Raw genomic sequence first — 18,001 nt, 5'->3', positions numbered from 1 at the left:
CCAGCTCCCTGGAGAAGTCCATCATGCTGGGGAAAGTGGAAGGCAAGAGAAGAAGAGGACGGCCAGCAGCAAGGTGGAGGGACTCAATCAGGACAGCCATGAAGGCACCACGGAGAGACCTCAAAGGCCAAGTGGGAGACAGATGATCATCCTGGAGAGAATCTCTCTCTGTGGTCACTGAGAGTCGACACCGACTTGACGGCACTTAATCAATCAATCAATCACCTCCTGAAGAATTCTGGAGTACTCTTAAGCAGGCTGCTGAAGCCTTTGCCCGCACCCCACCGCCCAATAAAGGTGTTACCAGACTGCAGCGTTTGGCTTTTGTGCTAATGGGCCAACACTGCGACGTGCAATTTCTATAAGACTCCAAGACTAATGGCAAAGATATAGACCCAGCAGGAGGCAGGCTGCTGCCCCAGCCCAGAACGTCCATCTCACTCGGGCACAGTTTTGGAGCCACACAGATTTCATGTGCTCAATGGTCAACCCAAAAAAAGTCCTTGTTGCCAAAATGCTTCAGAGCAAAAACTCTCCGGCTCGGTCTCCTGGCAAGAAAACCTCCAGGCCGTCCGCCTCTACAAGGAAACTTATAAAGCAGGAACTTTTTAAACAGGACTCCCCCTCCCTCCTCTGGGATAATCACGGTGCACATTATATAAGACTGGAGGAAAAATGTCCTACCATGGCCAGGAAAGTGGGGGGACCGTGGCTGCCAGTTCAAGGGGTGGAGAAAACTCTTTCCCCGCTTAGCAGCCAGACAGCCAGCCGGGGACATTTCCTAACACACGTGCCAGTCGTTTGACTCAACTGTGGCGAGCCCCCAAGCATTCCCGTCCGGCAAGATGTTATGCTGACCTTGTCCCCTTGCAACATGGATCAGAACTTGGGACTTGTTTGCAAGAGAAACCTGTAAACACTTGCAAGGCGAGTCCCCCCTTCCGGGGCAGGGGGGCGGCATGGGGCATCTCTGTAGCTCCAAAAAAGTTCATTTTTCAGTGCAGCCTCCCTTTCTGGGTTCAAGTAACTTGCCTAGTAAGCCTGGACACGGAGCAGGGGCGGGAGGGGGGTTGAAATCTCTCACCAGCCAGCCAAGCGCCAGCCAAGCTCCATGTGGGAGCTTGAAGGAGGAGGACATCCCAAGAACCTGGGTCACACAACAGCAGGGGCCTCACCCTCACCACACGCCCAGGTACCCAGTGACTTCCAGGAGCCCAAAGGGTGGTTGATACGCCACTTGACAGCAGCCACGAAATAATCTCAAAAGTGGTTTACACAGAAGAAGAAGAGGGGTGGTGGGTTTGTTCAGCCTGGAGGAGAGAAGATGGAGGGGGATAGGAGAGCCATCTCCAGGTTTCAGAAAGGCTGCCACCAAGAAGAAAGGGCGGACTTTTCTCTGTGGGTCCTGGGAGCCAGTTGAGAACCAAGGGCCTTAAATTACAAGGAAGTCGGTTCAGGCTAGTCACCAGGAGGAATTTCCTGATGGCAAGAGCTGTTGGACAGTGGAACTGCCTGCCTCATGCAATGGTGGGCTTGCCTTTGTTGAAGGTTTTCAAGCAGAGGCTGGGCAGATTTAAAAATGGTCTTAAAACAGAGCCTGGAGAGGCATCTGCGGGGGAGATGCCCACACTGAGCAGGAGGAGAAGACCCCCCCCCCGCCCCTTCCAGCTCTAACATACAAGTACTATGATTCTAAAAAGGCTCACAATCTTACACACACACACACACAGACAGAGACAGACAGGGCCACTGGCAAGGATGCTGTGCTGAGCTGAATAGGGCCTGTTGCTGCCTGCCGGCCAGTTTGTGCCCAGTCTACGAGACCCCCACTTGGAAATGAGCCGCTTGGCCCAGCAGTTAGCAGGGGGGACATGGACAAGCCCCAGGAAATTCCGATTTTGAATAGGGATGTCTGTCGGCAGGTGGCCTGGACCCTGCCACCCCACGGATTTGAATTCTCTTTCCACTCAGGGTGCTGCTCTGTCCCCCCTACCGGTGAAAGAATGGACGAGGGGGTGGAAATGCTGGATGAAAAGAGCTGGCCAGCCTTTTAAAACGGTAGGCCATGGGGTGGGGGTGGTCGTTTTCAATGGCTAAGGCAGACAGAGGGGCCGGGTGGGCACTCCAGGTGGGCTCAGTACTGGTGACCAGTGGAGGTTATTTCCCAGGGGCCCCGCCCCTCCCCAGGGTGCTCCCGAGTTCTTCCCCCGCCCTCCACTGTCATCAGGGCGAGCCAGGGCTGGTCCCCCTCAGGCTCGCGCTCTGCAGCCGCAGCATCCCTTCAAAGCAGCAAGACCGCTGCCCTCCTGAGACCTGGGCTAGAAGCAGCCGCCGCCATGAAGACACCCCCGCCCGCCCCCCGCGGCAGGCAGAGGGAGCCCCCCAGACAGTGCCCCCTTTCCGGGAGGGGAGCCGCTCTCTGCCTCCCGGAAGGGCCAAGCAGGCACGCTGGCTCGCCGCTGCTGCTGGGAGGGGGGGGCGCTTGCCCAGCCCAGCCGGGGGGCTCTCCCGCTGAAGCAGCCCCCCTGCCTCCAGCCTGCTCGGCCTCCCCTCTCCCCCACCCTAGGAGGGCAGCCCCCCTCTCCCCGCCTGGAGGGGCCCCTGCAGACGTCCCCGCCGCCGCGCGCCCCCAGGCGCAGAGAGAGCGGGGCGGAAGGGAGCGCGCAGCAGCCCGGGAGAGCCGAGCTCCCGCCAGCAGCAAACAAGCTCCCTGAAAGGGGGCGGGGGCTGACAGAGCTCCGCCCCCGGCCAGCAACTCTCTGTCTCTCTGAGCATGTGCAGAGTGCTGTGACCACACCGTCAACTTAGAATGCACACACGAATTTAGGCAGCTGCCATGTACTGAGTCAGACCCTTGGTCCATCTAGCTCAACTTTGTCTTCACAGACTGGAAGCAGCTTCTCCAAGGCTGCAGGCAGGAGTCTCTCTCTCAGCCCTCTCTTGGAGTTGCTGCCAGGGAGGGAACTCTAAACCTTCTACTCCTCCCAAAGCGGCTCCATCCCCCTCAGGGGAATATCTTCCAGTGCTCACATATGTAGCCTCCCGTTCAAATGCAAGCCAGGGTGGGCCCTGCTTAGCTAAAGGGACAAGTCAGGCTTGCTACTCCAAGACCAGGTCTCCCCACCCCAAAACACACAGGTCTATATATCTATATATCTCACTATAACGAATATAGTGAGAGTTTTTTCAAACTGGTCTTTTACTCCCCGTTTGCAAGCAGAAGCATTTAAAAAAGAATCCATCCATTATATATATATTGCATTTCTTGAGCTTTCCTAGTAGCGTAATCTACGCAAAATGTGCCTGGTCAGGGAAGATGTGCCCGGTCTTGTGGGTGCCACCATGATGAATGGTCCTCTTTGCTAAGCAGCGCCTGCCCTGGTCTGCATTCGAACGGGAGACTACCTGTGTGAGGCAGCACTGCAAGATCTTCCCCTTGGGGGAGAAGGATCCAGGTTCCCTCCCGGGCAGCATCTCCAAGATAGGGCTGAAAGAGAGAGTCTCCTGCCCGCAACCTGGGAGAAGCCGCTGCCAGTCTGGGTTCGTAGGCAATGCTGAGCTAGATGGAGCAAGGGTCCGACTCGGTAGGAAGCAGCTGCCTAAGGACGGGCCTCCTCCTCCTCCTCCTCACGAGGAGAGAGAGTACAGTCTGTGTGCAGCCGAGGACTACCTCTCCCGGCGTGCCGCGCGGCAGAGCATGAAGACTACGACTCCCGAGAAGCCCCGGGACGCGCGCAGGCGCAACTGCAGCAGGAGGCCCCGCCCCGTGTGGGCGGGAGGGGCGGGGCTCCGGTGCCCGCCCCTCCCCCCGCCGGCTCGCCCTCCTCCCGCTCCGCTGCCGGTACCTGCTCGGAGCCTCCGCCGCCGCCCCCGCCATGGACTCGGACTCCTGCGCCTCGCCCCCGCCGACCCCCGAGGTGAGACCCCCACCCCGCGGGAGGGAAGACCCTGCAGCCCCTCGTTCTTCGCCCTAGCAGTGGGGCTGCCCCCTTTGGGAGGGTCTTGGCAGCCCCTTTGGGGAAGGGGCGCTGGAAGAAGGGGGGGAGGCGGGAGGCGGAGGCAGCAGCAGGAGCATCGCCCCCCCCGAGATTGCCCCCTTTTCTCCCCCCCCCCAACTCGGAAGGGGCGTATTATGTGCTTGTGCTGCTGCTGCTCCCCCCACCCATCTAGATTTGGCCCCTGGCTGAGCAGCAGCAGTAGCGGCGGGGGGGGCGGGGCGGGGGGGCTTCTCTCCCCCGGAGGAATAGGTGGAGGCAGCCCCCCCTCCGCTGCACGGGAGAGACCCTGAGCAGCGGCGCCGTCGCCGCCCTCCCTAGCGCTGGATCTGCCAGGAAAGGGGGGTGGGGAGGGGGTGTTGCAAGCAGGGTCCCCCCCGCAGCCCCTCGTCTGCTGCAGCCGCTCCCCGCCCCCCCCCCCGGCGCCAAAGTTTCCTCCTCCCCTCCGCTCTGGGGCGGGGCGCCTCTCCTGGCCCCTCCTCCTCCTCCGTGCAAGCCCCCCCCTCACTCTCTCCTCCCCCCCCCGCCAGGACTTCTCCCCCGGCTGCTGCAAGAGGCGGCGGACAGTGGAGGACTTCAACAAGTTCTGCACCTTCGTCTTGGCCTACGCCGGCTACACCCCCTACCCGCAAGAGGTACTACGGGGGGGCGGCGGCGGCACCCTTGGGCGAGGGAAGGGGGGCCATGCTGAGCCCGGGAGCCCGGGGGGGGGCCTCGGTCGCAGGGAGAGCCGGGCCGTGGGTGCTCTGGGGGGCTGGCCGGAGGGAGGGGCCCCTCCATTCCTCCAGAGGAGGCTGCTGGCACCCGCCTTGCTTTGGGGAGGAGGGACTCTGGGGGTTCCCAAGCGCTCCTGGAAGAGGTCCTGGGGGGGCGTGTCTGGCTAGGGCTGGGGGTCCCTGGGGCCAAGTCTCCGCCCGGCCCTCCTGCTGGTGCCCCCAAGTTGTCTTGTGCTGCTTCCTCTAGCCCAGGACTGTCTGCCCAGACTGGCAGCGGCTCTCCAGGGGTCCACGCGGGAGTCTCTCCCGGCCCTGCTTGGGGCTGCCGCCAGGGGTTGGCCCCCCGGGACCACCTGCAGGCCAAGCTGGGGCTCTTCCTCTGAGTCCTGGCTCCCTCCAGGGGCCACTCCATTCTCCATCCCCTCCAGGGGAATCTCCGCCAGCCAGCCGGGCTCACGTGTTGTCACCCCTCCAAATGCAAGCCAGGGTGGACCCTGCTTTGCAGAGGGGGCCGTTCATGCTTGCCCCTGCGCCCACCCCCAGTGAGGAAGCGGCAGGCAGGCTGCCGCCCCCTGACCTACAAATGCCCCGTCTCACAAACAGGCTCCCAGGGGGGTGGGCAAAGGAGGGTTTCCTTCTCCAAAGCAGGGGCTCTTCTCAACGGGGGGGGGGGGGCTGCAAGGAACACAGGCAGCTTGCCCCATAAGGAGTCAGGCCACTAGCCAAGTCATGCTGGCTCCCACCAGACCGGCTCTCCTCTCCGGTCGTGGCAGGGGCTGATGGGAGCTGTAGTCCCCCGGCCCAAAGAGGAGACCCCCCAGTCTGAAGGGAGAGCTCCTGTCCCTGGGCCCTCCGGCTGTGAGACCACCGTCTCTGCCCTCCTTGGCAGGACTCCTCTGTCCGGAGCAGCCCCAGCCCCGCCAACAGCACCGGCGGCACCACCGACAGCGACAGCGGTGGGGAGCCCCGCTTTGGCGACCTCCCGCAGGCCGCCTCCCTGCCGGCGAAGAAGTCCCGGAAGAGCTTCAGCCTGCTCAAGCACAGCAAAGCCTACTCGGCCCTGTGCCAGTGGGCAGCCGAGCCCCACGGCGGCTTCCGGGCAGAGCGGAAGGCCACCAAGAAGCAGGTGTGCAGGAAGAGGCAGCTGCTGGGGAGGGGCGCGGCCGTGCCCCCCCGGGAGGAGCCCTATGGGGAGCTGGGGCCCCTGAGCCCCTCCTCCGAAGGCGACGCGCAGTCCTCCGCCGAACGCTGGGACTCGGACACGCCGTCCAGCGCCTCCTCGTACCCGCCGGCGGCCCCCGAGGAGCAGGGCCTGATCCAGACGGTGGGCAAGCGCACCATCATCCGCCAGGGCAAGCAGGTGGTCTTCCGCGACGAGGACGGCAGCGGGGACGACGAGGACATCATGGTGGACTCAGGTAGGGGGGTGGGAGGGGCGGCTCCCCTCTCTGGGCAAAGACGGGGAGAGCTCTGTGGCCCGGGGGGGGGGGAGGAGGGAAGCGGTCCAGTGGCGTGAGCCCCGGGGGGGGGGGGGCTGGTTCTGCAGCCCTGTGGGGCAGAGTGGAGCCTCAGGGGTCCGAAGAGGGCTGGCCTGTCACTGGGAAGCTGGCTAGAGCAGGCCTGCAGCTCCGCTCCAGTGTCTGCCCCCGCCCCCCGCGCTGCTGTTTGCATGTAGGGATATACTGCCTCTGAATGTGGAGGCTCCATGCAGCCGTTGGGACTGACAGCCACCGAGAGACCCCTTGAGCTCCGGGAGTCTCGCCCATCTCGTGGCAGCAAACCTCATCCACCCGTCCTCTGTGGTGTGACGAAGGAGGGGCTTGTGTTTGTCCCGGGCCTCCCGCCAATCAGTTTAATTGGATGCTCCGGAGCTCTGCTGCTCTGGGGAAAGAGGGAGGAAAACGCGCCTCTCCTTTCTCCACCCGGGCATTGCTTTCAGGCGCCTCTGGTGCGATGCTCTCCCCCGTTTTTCGCGTGGGGGCGCTTTGGGCACGAAACCTTCCGTGCGGGAGCCGTTCCCTGATGTGCAGAGGAGATCCAAGCTGTCTTCAGAGCTTGGGCAGGAGAGTGCTGGGAAGGGCTGCATTGCCCAGCACTCTGTGCACACCTCCCAAGATGCGGGGGGCGGGGGGGGGGCTCGGGAGGGCTCCCTTAAAGGAGCAGGGCCCCCCACCCAAGGGCCCACCCAAGGGCAAGGGTCACCTCCAGCTGCAAGGGTCCAGCTTTGGCTGGCGCGTCTTCCCACCGGCCTTCGAGGGCAGGGCCGTGCCGTGCCTCAAAGCACCCCCCTCCTCGGCCTCCCTTCCCGCCCTCCCAGGCAGGGCTGCCCTCCTGGCCCAGCGCGACCGACGAGGGCGGCCCCCTTCCCTGGCTGGCGCTGTGCCCCTCTCTTCTCCCTCCCCCCCCCCCAGACGACGACTCCTGGGACCTGGTGACCTGCTTCTGCCTGAAGCCCTTCGCCGGGCGCCCCATGATCGAGTGCAGCGAGTGCCACACCTGGGTCCACCTCTCCTGCGCCAAGATCCGCAAGGCCAACGTCCCCGAGGTCTACGTCTGCCAGAAGTGCCGGGACGCCAAGTTTGACATCCGGCGCTCCAACCGCTCCCGCACGGACTCTCGCCGGCGCTTCCTGGACTAGCGGGCGGAGGGGGGCCGCTGCCGAGAGGGCCCCGCCGAGGAGCACCAGGCTCCGGCCGGCCAAGGAGGAGCGGAAACGCAGGCGGGGCGGGTTGCCTCCTGCCGGGGGCCCGCCTGAGCCGCCGCCGCTGCTGCTGCTGCTGGGAAAGGGGCCGGCCCAGAACGCCAGAAGGGCCTGGGGGAGGCCGGGGCCACGAGAAGGAGCCCCTGCCCAGCTCTGGGGGCCCTCGCTCCTTCCCCCCCATCTCAGATCCCAGTGGGAAGGGGCGAGGTTGGCTGGCAGCCCCCGACATGCCCCGAGAGGGGATGAGGCAGGCTGAGAATCAGAGGGACAAGGGGCTTCCCTCCTCTGGGACCCCCCTCAGCGATGCGGGGACATGAGCAAGCTGCCGCCCACCTGGCGGGTTGGGGCCGCAGGGAAGCACCACCGCCTCCCTCCCTCCCTCCCTCCCCCCACTAAGGGACCTCTGGCTCCTCCGGTAGAAGCCACCCTTTGGCTTCCAGCAGCTCAGTGGGGGAAGCCACCCCCTCCTGGCGAGGGCCACAGCTCCCCTGGCTTCTCCCCCCCCCCCCCCGGATCCTGACGGCTTTGGCCTCCCGCTCGGGCTTTCCTTGAGGAGGGCCAGGCAGGAAGAGGCAGGGAAACGGCTTGGGGGGCTGGCTGAGAGGTCTCTGGGGGAGGGAGCCAGCTGGACTCTTGCTCGCGGAAGGCTTCTGGGCTGGAAGTCAGGCGAGTGGCCGTTCCGGGGTGGAGGGGGAACCTGCCCCCCCCCCGCTGGCTCGCCATGGGCTTAACAAGCACCTGCTGTGGGTTCTGACCTTGGAGCTGCTGGGGGGGGGTGGATGCAAAGAGGCCAAAGGTGCTTCCCTTGCAGCGGCCAGATGGTGCAGTGGGTGGATCCTTGTTGGAGAGAAGATTCTGCGGCCGATGGGGCCACGAGCTGAGGGGAGAGCTCTTCTTAAATTATTTATTATTATTATTATTATTATTATTTTGCATTTATATCCCGCTCTTCCTCCAAGGAGCCCAGAGCAGTGTACTACATTCTTGAGTTCCTCTTTCACAACAACCCTGCGAAGTAGGTTAGGCTGAGAGAGAAGTGACTGGCCCAGAGTCACCCAGCAAGTCTCATGGCTGAAGGGGGATTTGAACTCAGGTCTCCCCGGTCCTAGTCCAGCACTCTCACCACTACACCATGCCGGCTCTTTTAAGGGGGGGAAGGGAAGGTGGAGACCCAGATGGAGCACCCGCAGCAGTCAGGGTTGTGCGTCTTCTTCCTTCTGGATGTGAGCCTGTGCAGGGCCTTGAGCGGAGGGTAGGGAACAGGGAGGGGTGGGTAATCCGCCACCCCCAGCAAGTTCCGGCAGGACGGCTTTGCAGCCCCCCGTGTGATCTTCTCCCTCGAGAGCACACTTGCGGGGAGAACTTGGCTCTCCGGTGCAGGAGGTGGGATTGGGGTTTTCCTGGGGCTTTGGCCACTGGCCGCAGGGTTTCCGCCTCAGGCTGCTGTCCTTGCTCTGTGGGGCGGGTCAGAGGCTTTGGGAAGCAGCTGGCTTGGGCTCTATGGGTCACAGTGGGGCTTGGGCGCGAGAGGAGGCTCCTGCTGGGGTCCAGCTCGAGCGTCTTGTGCAGCGCTTTCCCAGCCTCGGGGCCCCAGATTGTCCGCCCCAGCCGCAATGACCGGGCTGATGGGCGTTGGGAGGAGGGTGTCCTCATGGCAGTAGTTCTTGTTCTGTTTCCCTTTTTATCACATGGGGGGGGGGGCGCGTCTCAAACCTCGGCTGGTTGGGTTGTCAGCAGAAAAATAAACAGCCGCATGTTTGTGAGTTTATCCATGTACCATCTCAGTCCGAGAGCTTTGATTTTTAAAAATAAAATATTTTTTTTTCCTTTTATGGACTAAAAGGCCTCCTGTCTGTCTCTGACCCAAAAACGAAATCCCGTCTGTGGGCTGCCCTGCGGCAGGGAGGGGGCTGTGGCTGGGGGGCAGAGCCCCTGCCTGGCATGCAGAAGGCCCCAAGTTCGAGGCCTGGCAGCATCTCCAGGGAGGGCCGGGAAAGAGCTGCTGCCCGTCAGTGCAGACAAGATCAAGTTGGCTGGACCAGAGGTCTGAAGAAGAAGAAGAAGGCGGCAAATGCTTAAGTGCTGTATGAATCCTAAATATAAAGTGAGTAATAGTGGCGAGGAGCTGGGCAGCCAGCAAAAAGGTCAGGGGTGGGTTGCAGTTGGGGGTGGGTGATGGGAGTTGTAGTCTAACAGCAGCAGGAGAGGTTCAGGTTGGCCAGCCCTGGCCCAGCAGACGGTTCTTGGAGCAGCTCCCTACGCCTAAGCAAAGCAGCCGAGGACTGGGGGGGGGTCCCTTGAGGGGGAGGGCCGTGAGGGCCAGAATGGTCTCAGAGCTGCGGAGCCCTGCAATATATGCAGCAGCAAGAGAGCCTCTGAGACTGTGCAGAGCACAGCAGCCCAGAGCGGGGCTTGCCGAGGGAGAGGAGCTCGCCTTCTGACCGAGCGTGTGCCGGAGGCTCCCTGCTGGCGCCGCCAGGTCATTTACCTCCAACCAGGTGCCGGCCGGCCGGTTCCGGGTCACAGGACAGCCTTCCAGGGCGGCGCCGGCAGCCATTTTTGCTGAGCGCCGCCGGAACGTACAGCCACTAGGTCAAGAGCCGCGCCAGCACCCCGCTGACTCAGTCTCCCCGCAGAGGCAGAATTCAGAAGGCGCCCGGAAGCAGGCGCCGAGGACGCACCTCTAGCCTCCGTCCTCCTCTATGCCCTGCCTCGCGTTTCCTCCAAAGAGATGCACAAAACCGAGCGCCGTACGCGACCTTCACTGCCGGCTCCCACTTGCAGCGATGCGACCAATCCATGCGGGGGCAAGCGCCGGGGAGGGAGGGAGGGAGAGGAGGCGCCCTTTCCTCCGTGGAGCATCTTTAATCTTGACTCCAGGCAGCGCCAGCGCCCAGAGAGGCTCAGCTCTGCAGCGGAGAGCTGGTCTGGTGTTAGGCAGCACGACTCGTCCCCTTAGCTAAGCAGCCGTCTGCCCTGGCTGCATATGAAGGGGAGACTAGAAGTGTGAGCACTGGGAGAGATTCGCCACTCTGGGAAGAGCATCTAGGTCCCAAGTTCCCTCCTTGGCGGCAGCATCTCCAAGAGAGGGCTGGGAGAGACTCCTGCCTGCAACCCGGGAGAAGCCGCTGCCAGTCTGGGTTCGTAGGCAATGCTGAGCTAGATGGACCCAGGGCCTGACTCAAGTCTATGGCAGCTTCCTAGGTAAGAGCAGCATCAGCACCCAGGGCAGAGGTGAGCAGCGCACAGGTCCCTCTGCAGCTGATGCGAGGAAGGAAGAGGGGTCAGAACTGCTGGGCGGGTGAGTTTTTACCAGGGAGCAAAACCCCACTCCAGAGATTTCTCCTTAGCTTGGTTTATAGCAGGGACCGAGGTGGGCAGCAAAAAACAAAGAAAGCCACAAGCTCTGAGCATCTCTGCTTGCCTTACAGGTGTGCTGCCCGCCACCTCCTTGCCAGGGCACGTCTCCAGCACCACAGAGGAGGCCAGTAAGGCAAACCCTTAGGAGGCACCAGTCATTTCTGCAAGGGATGCCAGAGCAGCTGTCCATGAGCCCTTGCCTGCCATGGAGGGGAGGAGGTGGCCCTCTGGGGCAAACGCAGGCCAGAGTGCAAGGGGCTGAGAGGCTCTGCCCAGCTTCCCAGCACTAACCTGATGGACCTGCCCCACTCATAAGAGAGGAAGGCTGGCTCTGGAGTTCAGAGATTTCGTTTTTGTTTTTAAATGGAGTTGAAAAGGTGGGGACTGGGCTCTCCAGCTGTTGCTGAACTACAACTCTTCATTCTCAGCCGCAACTGAGGTAGGGTGCAGGGTCTGCCCTGGTTTGCATCTGGATGGGAGACTACCTGTGTGAGCACTGTGAGATATTCCGCTTAAGGGGATGGAGCCGCCCTGGGAAGAGCAGTAGGTTCCCAGTTCCCTCCCTGGCAGCATCTCCAAGATTGGCGGAGAGATTCCTGCTGCCTGCCACCTTGGAGAAGCCACTGCCAGTCTGGGTAGACAAGACTGAGCTAGAGGCACCAAGGGTCTGGCATGGGAGAAGGCAGCTCCCTATGCTCCTAGCAACAACACACTCTCCACCCACCATCACATCTCTGGACCTGCGCTCTGCTTTCCCGTCTATGCTAGGACGCACAGTGCACCAAAACAGACCCATCTCCAGAAACCATCTCATTTCATCGGCCAAAAGGGTCAGGAAAGCGGCTCCCCTTCTGTGCACAGAGGTTGCTCGTCTGGTTCTTCTCAGCCTCTTTTAAGCACACACACACACACAGCCACACCCCGAACTTAGCAGCAGTCTCAGAGCTCCCTGGAAGAGCTCCTTTCCCACCGGCGATTCTCCCTCGCCCCACACACCATTCTCACAGAAGACACCACCCCCTTCATGAAAGTGGGTTATTTTATTGTCCTTCTTGGTTACAACAGAAACCAGGAGCTCGGCCCTCGTCAGCGGGTCATGCACTTGCAAGGTTCCCAATAACACAAGGGGTGGGGAGAGAAGAGGCAGAGGGGAGCCCATCGCTCAACGGGTCTGGAAAGCAGCAGATGCCAGTGGGCCGGTCCTGCCCCAAAGACGCCACCCAAACCGGGCGGCCTCCGGGGTGCTCACGGCCCCCTGCTTTCCAAAAGGTACTAGGGTTCCTGGCCACTCAGTGCTTCTCTCATTGAGTCAGCTTGAGAAGAAGCTGGGAGAATCCACCTGGAGGAAAGGGCCAAACGATCATCTTTACTGCACAACTGACGGTTCACAAGGGAAACAGACATCAATGGAGAGCCCTTCGGCTCAATGCCAGCCGGTCAAATCAGAAGGAAAGGGGCATGATTCCAAGGGCAATGGGTGTGTGTGTGTGGGGGGGGGGTGAGCCGCTCCTGGGATCCTGGGAATCTGATCATGCTGCTCAGAAGTTTACCTACCAATAGATCGTTTAGAAGAAGAGCCGGCCAAGAGACACCCCCCCCACCACATGCATTCTCGTTTGGGTGCAGATTCTTGAGGCTCTTGCAGAAGGTGGGGCTCCGAGGACCGAGCCATCATCAGGACAGGGCCTTTCCCCGCTCTTGCCCCAGAGACAGGCCAGAGGCTGCGACAGCCCCCGGGCTGGAGGAAAGGTTAAGCACCCGCATCAGCAGCCTGCCAGTGAATTCCTCTCTAGGTCTGGTCTAGCCTCCCCCCGCCCCCTTTTCCTAGCATGCAGAAAGCTTTTCAACGGGTCCCCAAGCAGAGTTCCTTTCTGAACCAGCATGCTTGGGAGAGGGTCAAGGTGAGAGGGGCGTCGCTCTTCCTGAGTGCGCAGCATCCAGTCGCTGCCCAGATGGGGGTCAGGAAGGTCTGAGCGTGAAAATAAATGCTTCCCGATGGATCTCCCCAACCTGTGTGTGATTTCGGATGTGAACCGCGCCACTGACGGGCAACGAGGTCTGCACAGAGGCGGCTGTACGTTTGGCTTTTCCCTCCAGGGGGGAAGGGGAGCTGAGGCCACCGCGCCCACCCCCTCTCCACGCTCTCTGAAGCAACCCCCTCGCCGCAAGTCTGAAGAGACGTCTCCGGCTCACCCCTTCCCCTTCTCTCGCCAGAGCGGCCCTGGCTGAACACATGGGTTCCTGCAGTGGGGGGGGGGTTTCCCAGACTGCAACCCCCCCGCCCCCACACCTGGGGGATGGGCAGACGGGAAACACGGGCTTGCTCAAGCCACGCCCCTGGGGAGGAGCACTGCAGGGCCACCGTCTCGTAAAAAGCGGCTCCCTCTCGCTCCCCCCACCCCAACGCAACGGGTGTAAAACCACCTTCTGTGTAGATCATTAAAAAAGCAGTCTCTCCACGGGCAGAAGACGTGTCGAATCCAGGGAGGAGAACCCACACAGTGTCTGTTGATCCCAGCACAGAACCAGACGCCTTCTCTGCTTCCCCACCAGATTAGCTGTCCGTATCAATCCGGTGAGCTGTTGGGATGGGGGGGGGGGGGCGTGCGGGGGGAGAGAGAGAGAGAGAGAGAGAGAGAGAGAGAGGATGTTTCATTGGGGCTGAGACTGAGGCAATGCAGCTGGTGTGTTTTATTGTTGGGAAAATCAGCACTAATTATTGTTTTGTTCAGGCTGGACAGAGCGTTGGCATAGTTCACGAAGGACAGGCCGACCAGCCTTGACGGCGATAGGCCACCTCCCGGCTCAGAGGCAGGATGCCTCCGGATCCCAGGTGCAGGAGAGCAGCAGCAGCAGCAGCAGCGGGAGAGGGAGGGCGCGTGCCTTCACCTCCTGCCTGTGTGGCTTCCGAGAGGCATCTGGTGGGCCACTGCGAGAAACAGGAGGCTGGCCTAGAGGAGCTTCCTTGGGGGGCCTGATCCAGCTCCGCACGAGAGCTGCCTGCCGAGATGCCTTCCTTTCCCCGAGAGGCCAGGGTGGTCCGCCCAGCTCCGCTACTCACATTGCTTTGGTATCCTAAGGGCTTCGTTGTCGCCAGACATCACTTGATGCAGAACTCCTCGGAACTGGTAGAGAACTTTCAGGCTCTTCTCCTCTCCAACGCAGGGGTCGTAGAACCCAGGCAGGCCGGCCTGTGGGGGAGGAATGGCCACCTGCTCAGCCCCAGGTGGCGGTGGCAGAGGCAGCCCACAAGGCCAGGCCCCCTGCAGCAGCCACGGGGCTGGGCTCCTGCACCCCAACGTGGGAGAGCCCCTGCTGATCCGCTGCGAGCCACACAGTTCAAACGCAACATCCAGCACTGCCTGCAAGCCGGCTTCCGGGGTAGGGGTGGGAAACGCTCGCTTCCCCTGGGCTCTCACCACCGGCTTGGCAAAGGCAGCAGCAGCAGCAGCAAGAGAGACGTTCACATCACATCTCCCCAGCATCTCTCCCGACTACCCTCTCCAGGAGATGAGTTCATTGTCACAATCTGTTGTGAGCCATCTCGGGGATCGTATGGTCCAAAAGGGGGTTATAAATCTTCGAAACCATCACAGAAGAGCAAGTGAGGTTTTCCAATCTAATTTCTCAAGTGCAAATCTTTTTTTTCTTTTTATTTAATAGCCATGCGGAAGGCACTGCTGTCTTCCCATAAAGACATCCAAAGAGCAGATGGGCAGGCCAGGTCTCTGGCTCCCTTGCACACTCCCCCGCTCTCCCCATGAGCTCTGCAGGCTGAGCTTGGGAAGAGGGGGCCCTCCCCCCCCCGCCCCTACCTTGGAGGCTTCCGTGAGCATCAGCTTGGAGTCTTTGACCAGGCACTGCAAGGGGACAGTCACATCAATGACCTTCACCTTCTCGTTCCTCCTGCTCTGGTCGTTGACGAATTTCCCGTACCAGGCATTCACGATGATCAGGCCTGCAAGGGAAACCAAAGAGGAGGATCGGTGAGTCTGAAAGCAGGTCTGGCAAAGGCAGAGCATTCCCAGCATGGAACTATCCTGCTGCATGACACCAAAAAGACAAGCCTGTGGATGCCTTCCAAGGGGAAATGGCCTCTCGGACAAGCAAGGCTTCGGGGGGGAGGGGGGATCCCCGATTCTGTACTCCGCAGAGCTGAGCGGATAAATTAGGCATCTATTCGGCCAGGCTGCATCACTCTGCTTCCGCTCATCATCCGGAGGGGCAAAGAATCATATGAAGGCCTGAAGGTGGCCCACTGCAAACTGTGCTAAGTCTTGACATCTGCTACCCCAAGGTTTCGTCTCTTTTTGGAGTCGATCGCTTGAGTGACTGAAGAACCAAAGACCCTGGGAGGCTGAATTCTGCAACCACCCACCACCGCAGAACACCCACCGCCCTGCGGAGGAGTAACTGACATGGCCACTGACTCCTGAAACAACCCTGAAACTGGAAGGCACACGTTCCAAGGCACCTCCTGTCCCCATTTCAGCCCAGCGTCTCCTGTTCGGTTTGGGTGATCAAGCAACAGCAGCCGCCGCCAGCGGCATTTAGGAACGAGAGCTGAGGGACGTACAAGCACCGCAAGCAGCACAGGCATCTGGGATCAAGGAAACCAGCAGCCCTTACCCATCCTGGCTTCCTCAGCCTCAATGATCCTCCGGACAGATTCCTGCATCAACCGCACCTGCGCAAGGGGACAAAATCGAGTCCAGCATCAACACCGGCTCTGCTGCTCAGAGAAAAAGAGGGGAGGTGTGTGGGGGCGGCAGCAGCAGTCAGGAGAAGAGGGCATGCAGGGTGGCGAGAGCCGTTTTTTATCTGGAAGCATCAATAAGACTGAAATAAAACTGGCGGGAAGGCCTAAGCCCAGGGGAGACTTGGATGTTCTCCAGCACAAGCACTCCCAAAACAAAAGGGACAAGGAGGCTACCATAAAGACTTGTGTTGTGTGTTTTGAGACTGTGCACACTCTCAAGCTTAGCTCTGCGACCAGAAGGACTAGAAACTTGTTAAGCAAAAACAAATAGCCCAGAGAAAGCTGAACATCTGCCCTTGCAAGGGACTTTGGCACTCACAGAGCCTTCCCTACAGCCCAGCTTAAACCCTGTCCAGCAGGAACATGTTATTTAAATAAAAATCACCCAAATTGTCTCCAAACAAATGAACACAAACAAGAAAGAGGAAATTACACAATTTCTCTAGGAACAGTACATAGGAAGCTGCCATATTCTGAGTCAGACCATTGGTCTATCTAGCTCAGTATTGTCTTCACAGACTGGCAGCGGCTTCTCCAAGGCTGCAGGCAGGAATCTCTCTCAGCCCTATCTTGGAGATGCTGCCAGGGAGGGAACTTGGAACCTAGATGCTCTTCCCAGAGCGGCTCCATCATCCCCTCAGGGGAATATCTTGCAGTGCTCACACATCAAGTCTCCCATTCAGATGCAACCAGGGTGGACCCTGCTTAGCGAGGGGGACAAGTCCTGCTGGCTCCCACCAGACCAGCTCTCCCCTCCAAGGAAAAGGCCAGAGGCAAGGACTTACTGCAGCTTCGGCTTCCTGCTTCTTCTGCAAAGTGTCGCTGGCCGTGCTCTCCCGATGCTTCTCCAGATCTCTGGTGAAACAAAGCCAGTTGGCTGTGAATTCTGGGCACTGGCTTTGGATTCCTGCCCTCCCTGCTGGTCCCCTCCCCATGTTTTTGGTTGCCTGGAACGCGACTCAGCTAACGAGTGGCCGCCCCAGAAAGAGGCTTTTGGGGGCCGGGAAGGGTGGCAGAGCGGAGGCAGAGAGGGGATCGAAGCCATGAGATGCAAACCACCAGGAGCTTCTCTGGCACAGGCGCTAATGCACAAGGCATATCTGAGCCCAGTCTGTGACCCAGAGATGAGCTATTTCCTGTTTCCCCCCAACCCTAACTTTGATAGTAGGGGCTCTCAAACTTCACTCCCCATTACAGGAGTTGGAGTCCCACATCATCTGGAGACCCAAGTCTGAGAACCCCAGGCATCAGGAGGTTTCATGAGTACACAAGAACAGCCCCGCTGGATCCGGCTCAAGGCCCATCCAGTCCAACCTCCTGCTCTCCCCACAGCGGCTCACCAAATGCCCCGGGAAGCCCCCACGGGCAAGAGGGGAGGGTGTGGCCTCTCTCCTGCTGCTCTGACTCCCCTGCAACTGGGACTCAGAGGCATCTTGCCTCTGAGGCTGGAGATGGCCTATAGCCACCAGACTAGAAGCCCAGAGACTGAGGGTGGGAGGCACTCACTTCTCCTTCTGTGCTCGGAGGTAGGGCCGGATGATGAGCCGGTGCATGGCCAGGTAGACCACCAGGGGACCCACAGTGGCGTAGAAGACTGCGCTGGGCAGCAGCTGGTCTGTCAGGTGGACCGGGAAGAAGTAGGTCTGGCTGGCTCTGTTCAGCCTGGGACACAAGAGGGAGGGGGGAGGGAGGGAGGAGAGGAGTCAGCTGGAAGAACCCCCCCCCCGAGCTTCCAGTTTTAATTGCCAACCCCAGCAGGAGGAAGACATGGGCCTTTGGCCTTTCAAGGCCGTTGCAAGGACGACAGCAGCACGTGAGACGCTTTTAAAAGTGCCAAGCAGGCTTCTCATTCGTCCTGCATGGCTGTCAGTTTTAAAACCAGAGTGCAAGAACATCCTGCCGGACCAGACCCAGGCGCGTGCTAAATAGACCAGCAACCTCCCCGCCTTCAAAGTAACCGGTCTCTGCAGCTCTTCTCTCTCCTGCAGCAATAACAAACTGCAGAAACCAAGAGATGACAAACTGAGACTGAACCCAGATGAGACGGGGTCGGAACTCGAGAGACGATGTTGATCTGCCTGTTCTGGATGGGGTCACACTTCCCCAGAAGGAACAGGTACGCAGTCTGGGGGTGCTTCTGGACACACACCTCTCCCTGGTGTCCCAGGTTGAGGCAGTGGCCAGAAGTGCCTTCTATCAGCTTCAGTTGATATGCCAGCTGCGTCCGTTTCTTGAGATGAATGACCTCAAAACAGTGGTACCTCTGCTGGTCACCTCCAGACTTGACTACCGCAATGCGCTCTATGTGGGGCTGCCCTTGTATGTGGTCCGGAAACTACAGTTGGTCCAGAATGTGGCAGCCAGGTTGGTCTCTGGGTCATCTCAGAGAGACCATATTATTCCCGTATTGAAGGAGCTACACTGGCTGCCGATATGTTTCTGGGCAAAACACAAGGTGCTGGTTATAACC

The 18,001-nt window shown here is 60.4% G+C and overlaps 2 protein-coding genes across 3 annotated transcripts in view; one reads left to right on the top strand and one right to left on the bottom strand.

The window, feature by feature from the left end:
• Nucleotides 1-3,780: 3,780 nt before the first annotated feature.
• On the top strand, nucleotides 3,781-9,241 carry PHF13 (PHD finger protein 13). The gene is made up of 4 exons (XM_053280572.1): nucleotides 3,781-3,917; nucleotides 4,526-4,630; nucleotides 5,601-6,129; nucleotides 7,123-9,241. Exons 1-4 carry the CDS (start codon nucleotides 3,876-3,878, stop codon nucleotides 7,347-7,349), a joined length of 903 nt encoding a protein of 300 aa, XP_053136547.1. The 5' UTR covers nucleotides 3,781-3,875; the 3' UTR covers nucleotides 7,350-9,241.
• Nucleotides 9,242-11,793: 2,552 nt separating this feature from the next.
• DNAJC11 (DnaJ heat shock protein family (Hsp40) member C11) overlaps nucleotides 11,794-18,001 on the bottom strand; it is a 63,751-nt gene continuing 57,543 nt past the window's right edge. Inside the window, exons 11-16 of one of the 2 annotated variants that reach the window (XM_053281384.1) lie at nucleotides 17,038-17,193; nucleotides 16,317-16,386; nucleotides 15,402-15,459; nucleotides 14,588-14,730; nucleotides 13,834-13,963; nucleotides 11,794-13,352 (exon numbers count right to left, since the gene is read on the bottom strand). In XM_053281384.1, coding sequence (XP_053137359.1) covers nucleotides 13,327-13,352; nucleotides 13,834-13,963; nucleotides 14,588-14,730; nucleotides 15,402-15,459; nucleotides 16,317-16,386; nucleotides 17,038-17,193 — 583 coding nt within the window. In that variant the 3' untranslated portion in view covers nucleotides 11,794-13,326. Of the gene's footprint in view, nucleotides 13,353-13,445; nucleotides 13,702-13,833; nucleotides 13,964-14,587; nucleotides 14,731-15,401; nucleotides 15,460-16,316; nucleotides 16,387-17,037; nucleotides 17,194-18,001 lie in introns of those variants that run through there. The other variant, XM_053281383.1, reaches the window with a different exon arrangement.

This window comes from Hemicordylus capensis, chromosome 16, assembly GCF_027244095.1.
Source record: "Hemicordylus capensis ecotype Gifberg chromosome 16, rHemCap1.1.pri, whole genome shotgun sequence".
Lineage (NCBI taxonomy): Eukaryota > Metazoa > Chordata > Lepidosauria > Squamata > Cordylidae > Hemicordylus > Hemicordylus capensis.
This window is presented reverse-complemented; position numbering and strand designations above follow the sequence as displayed.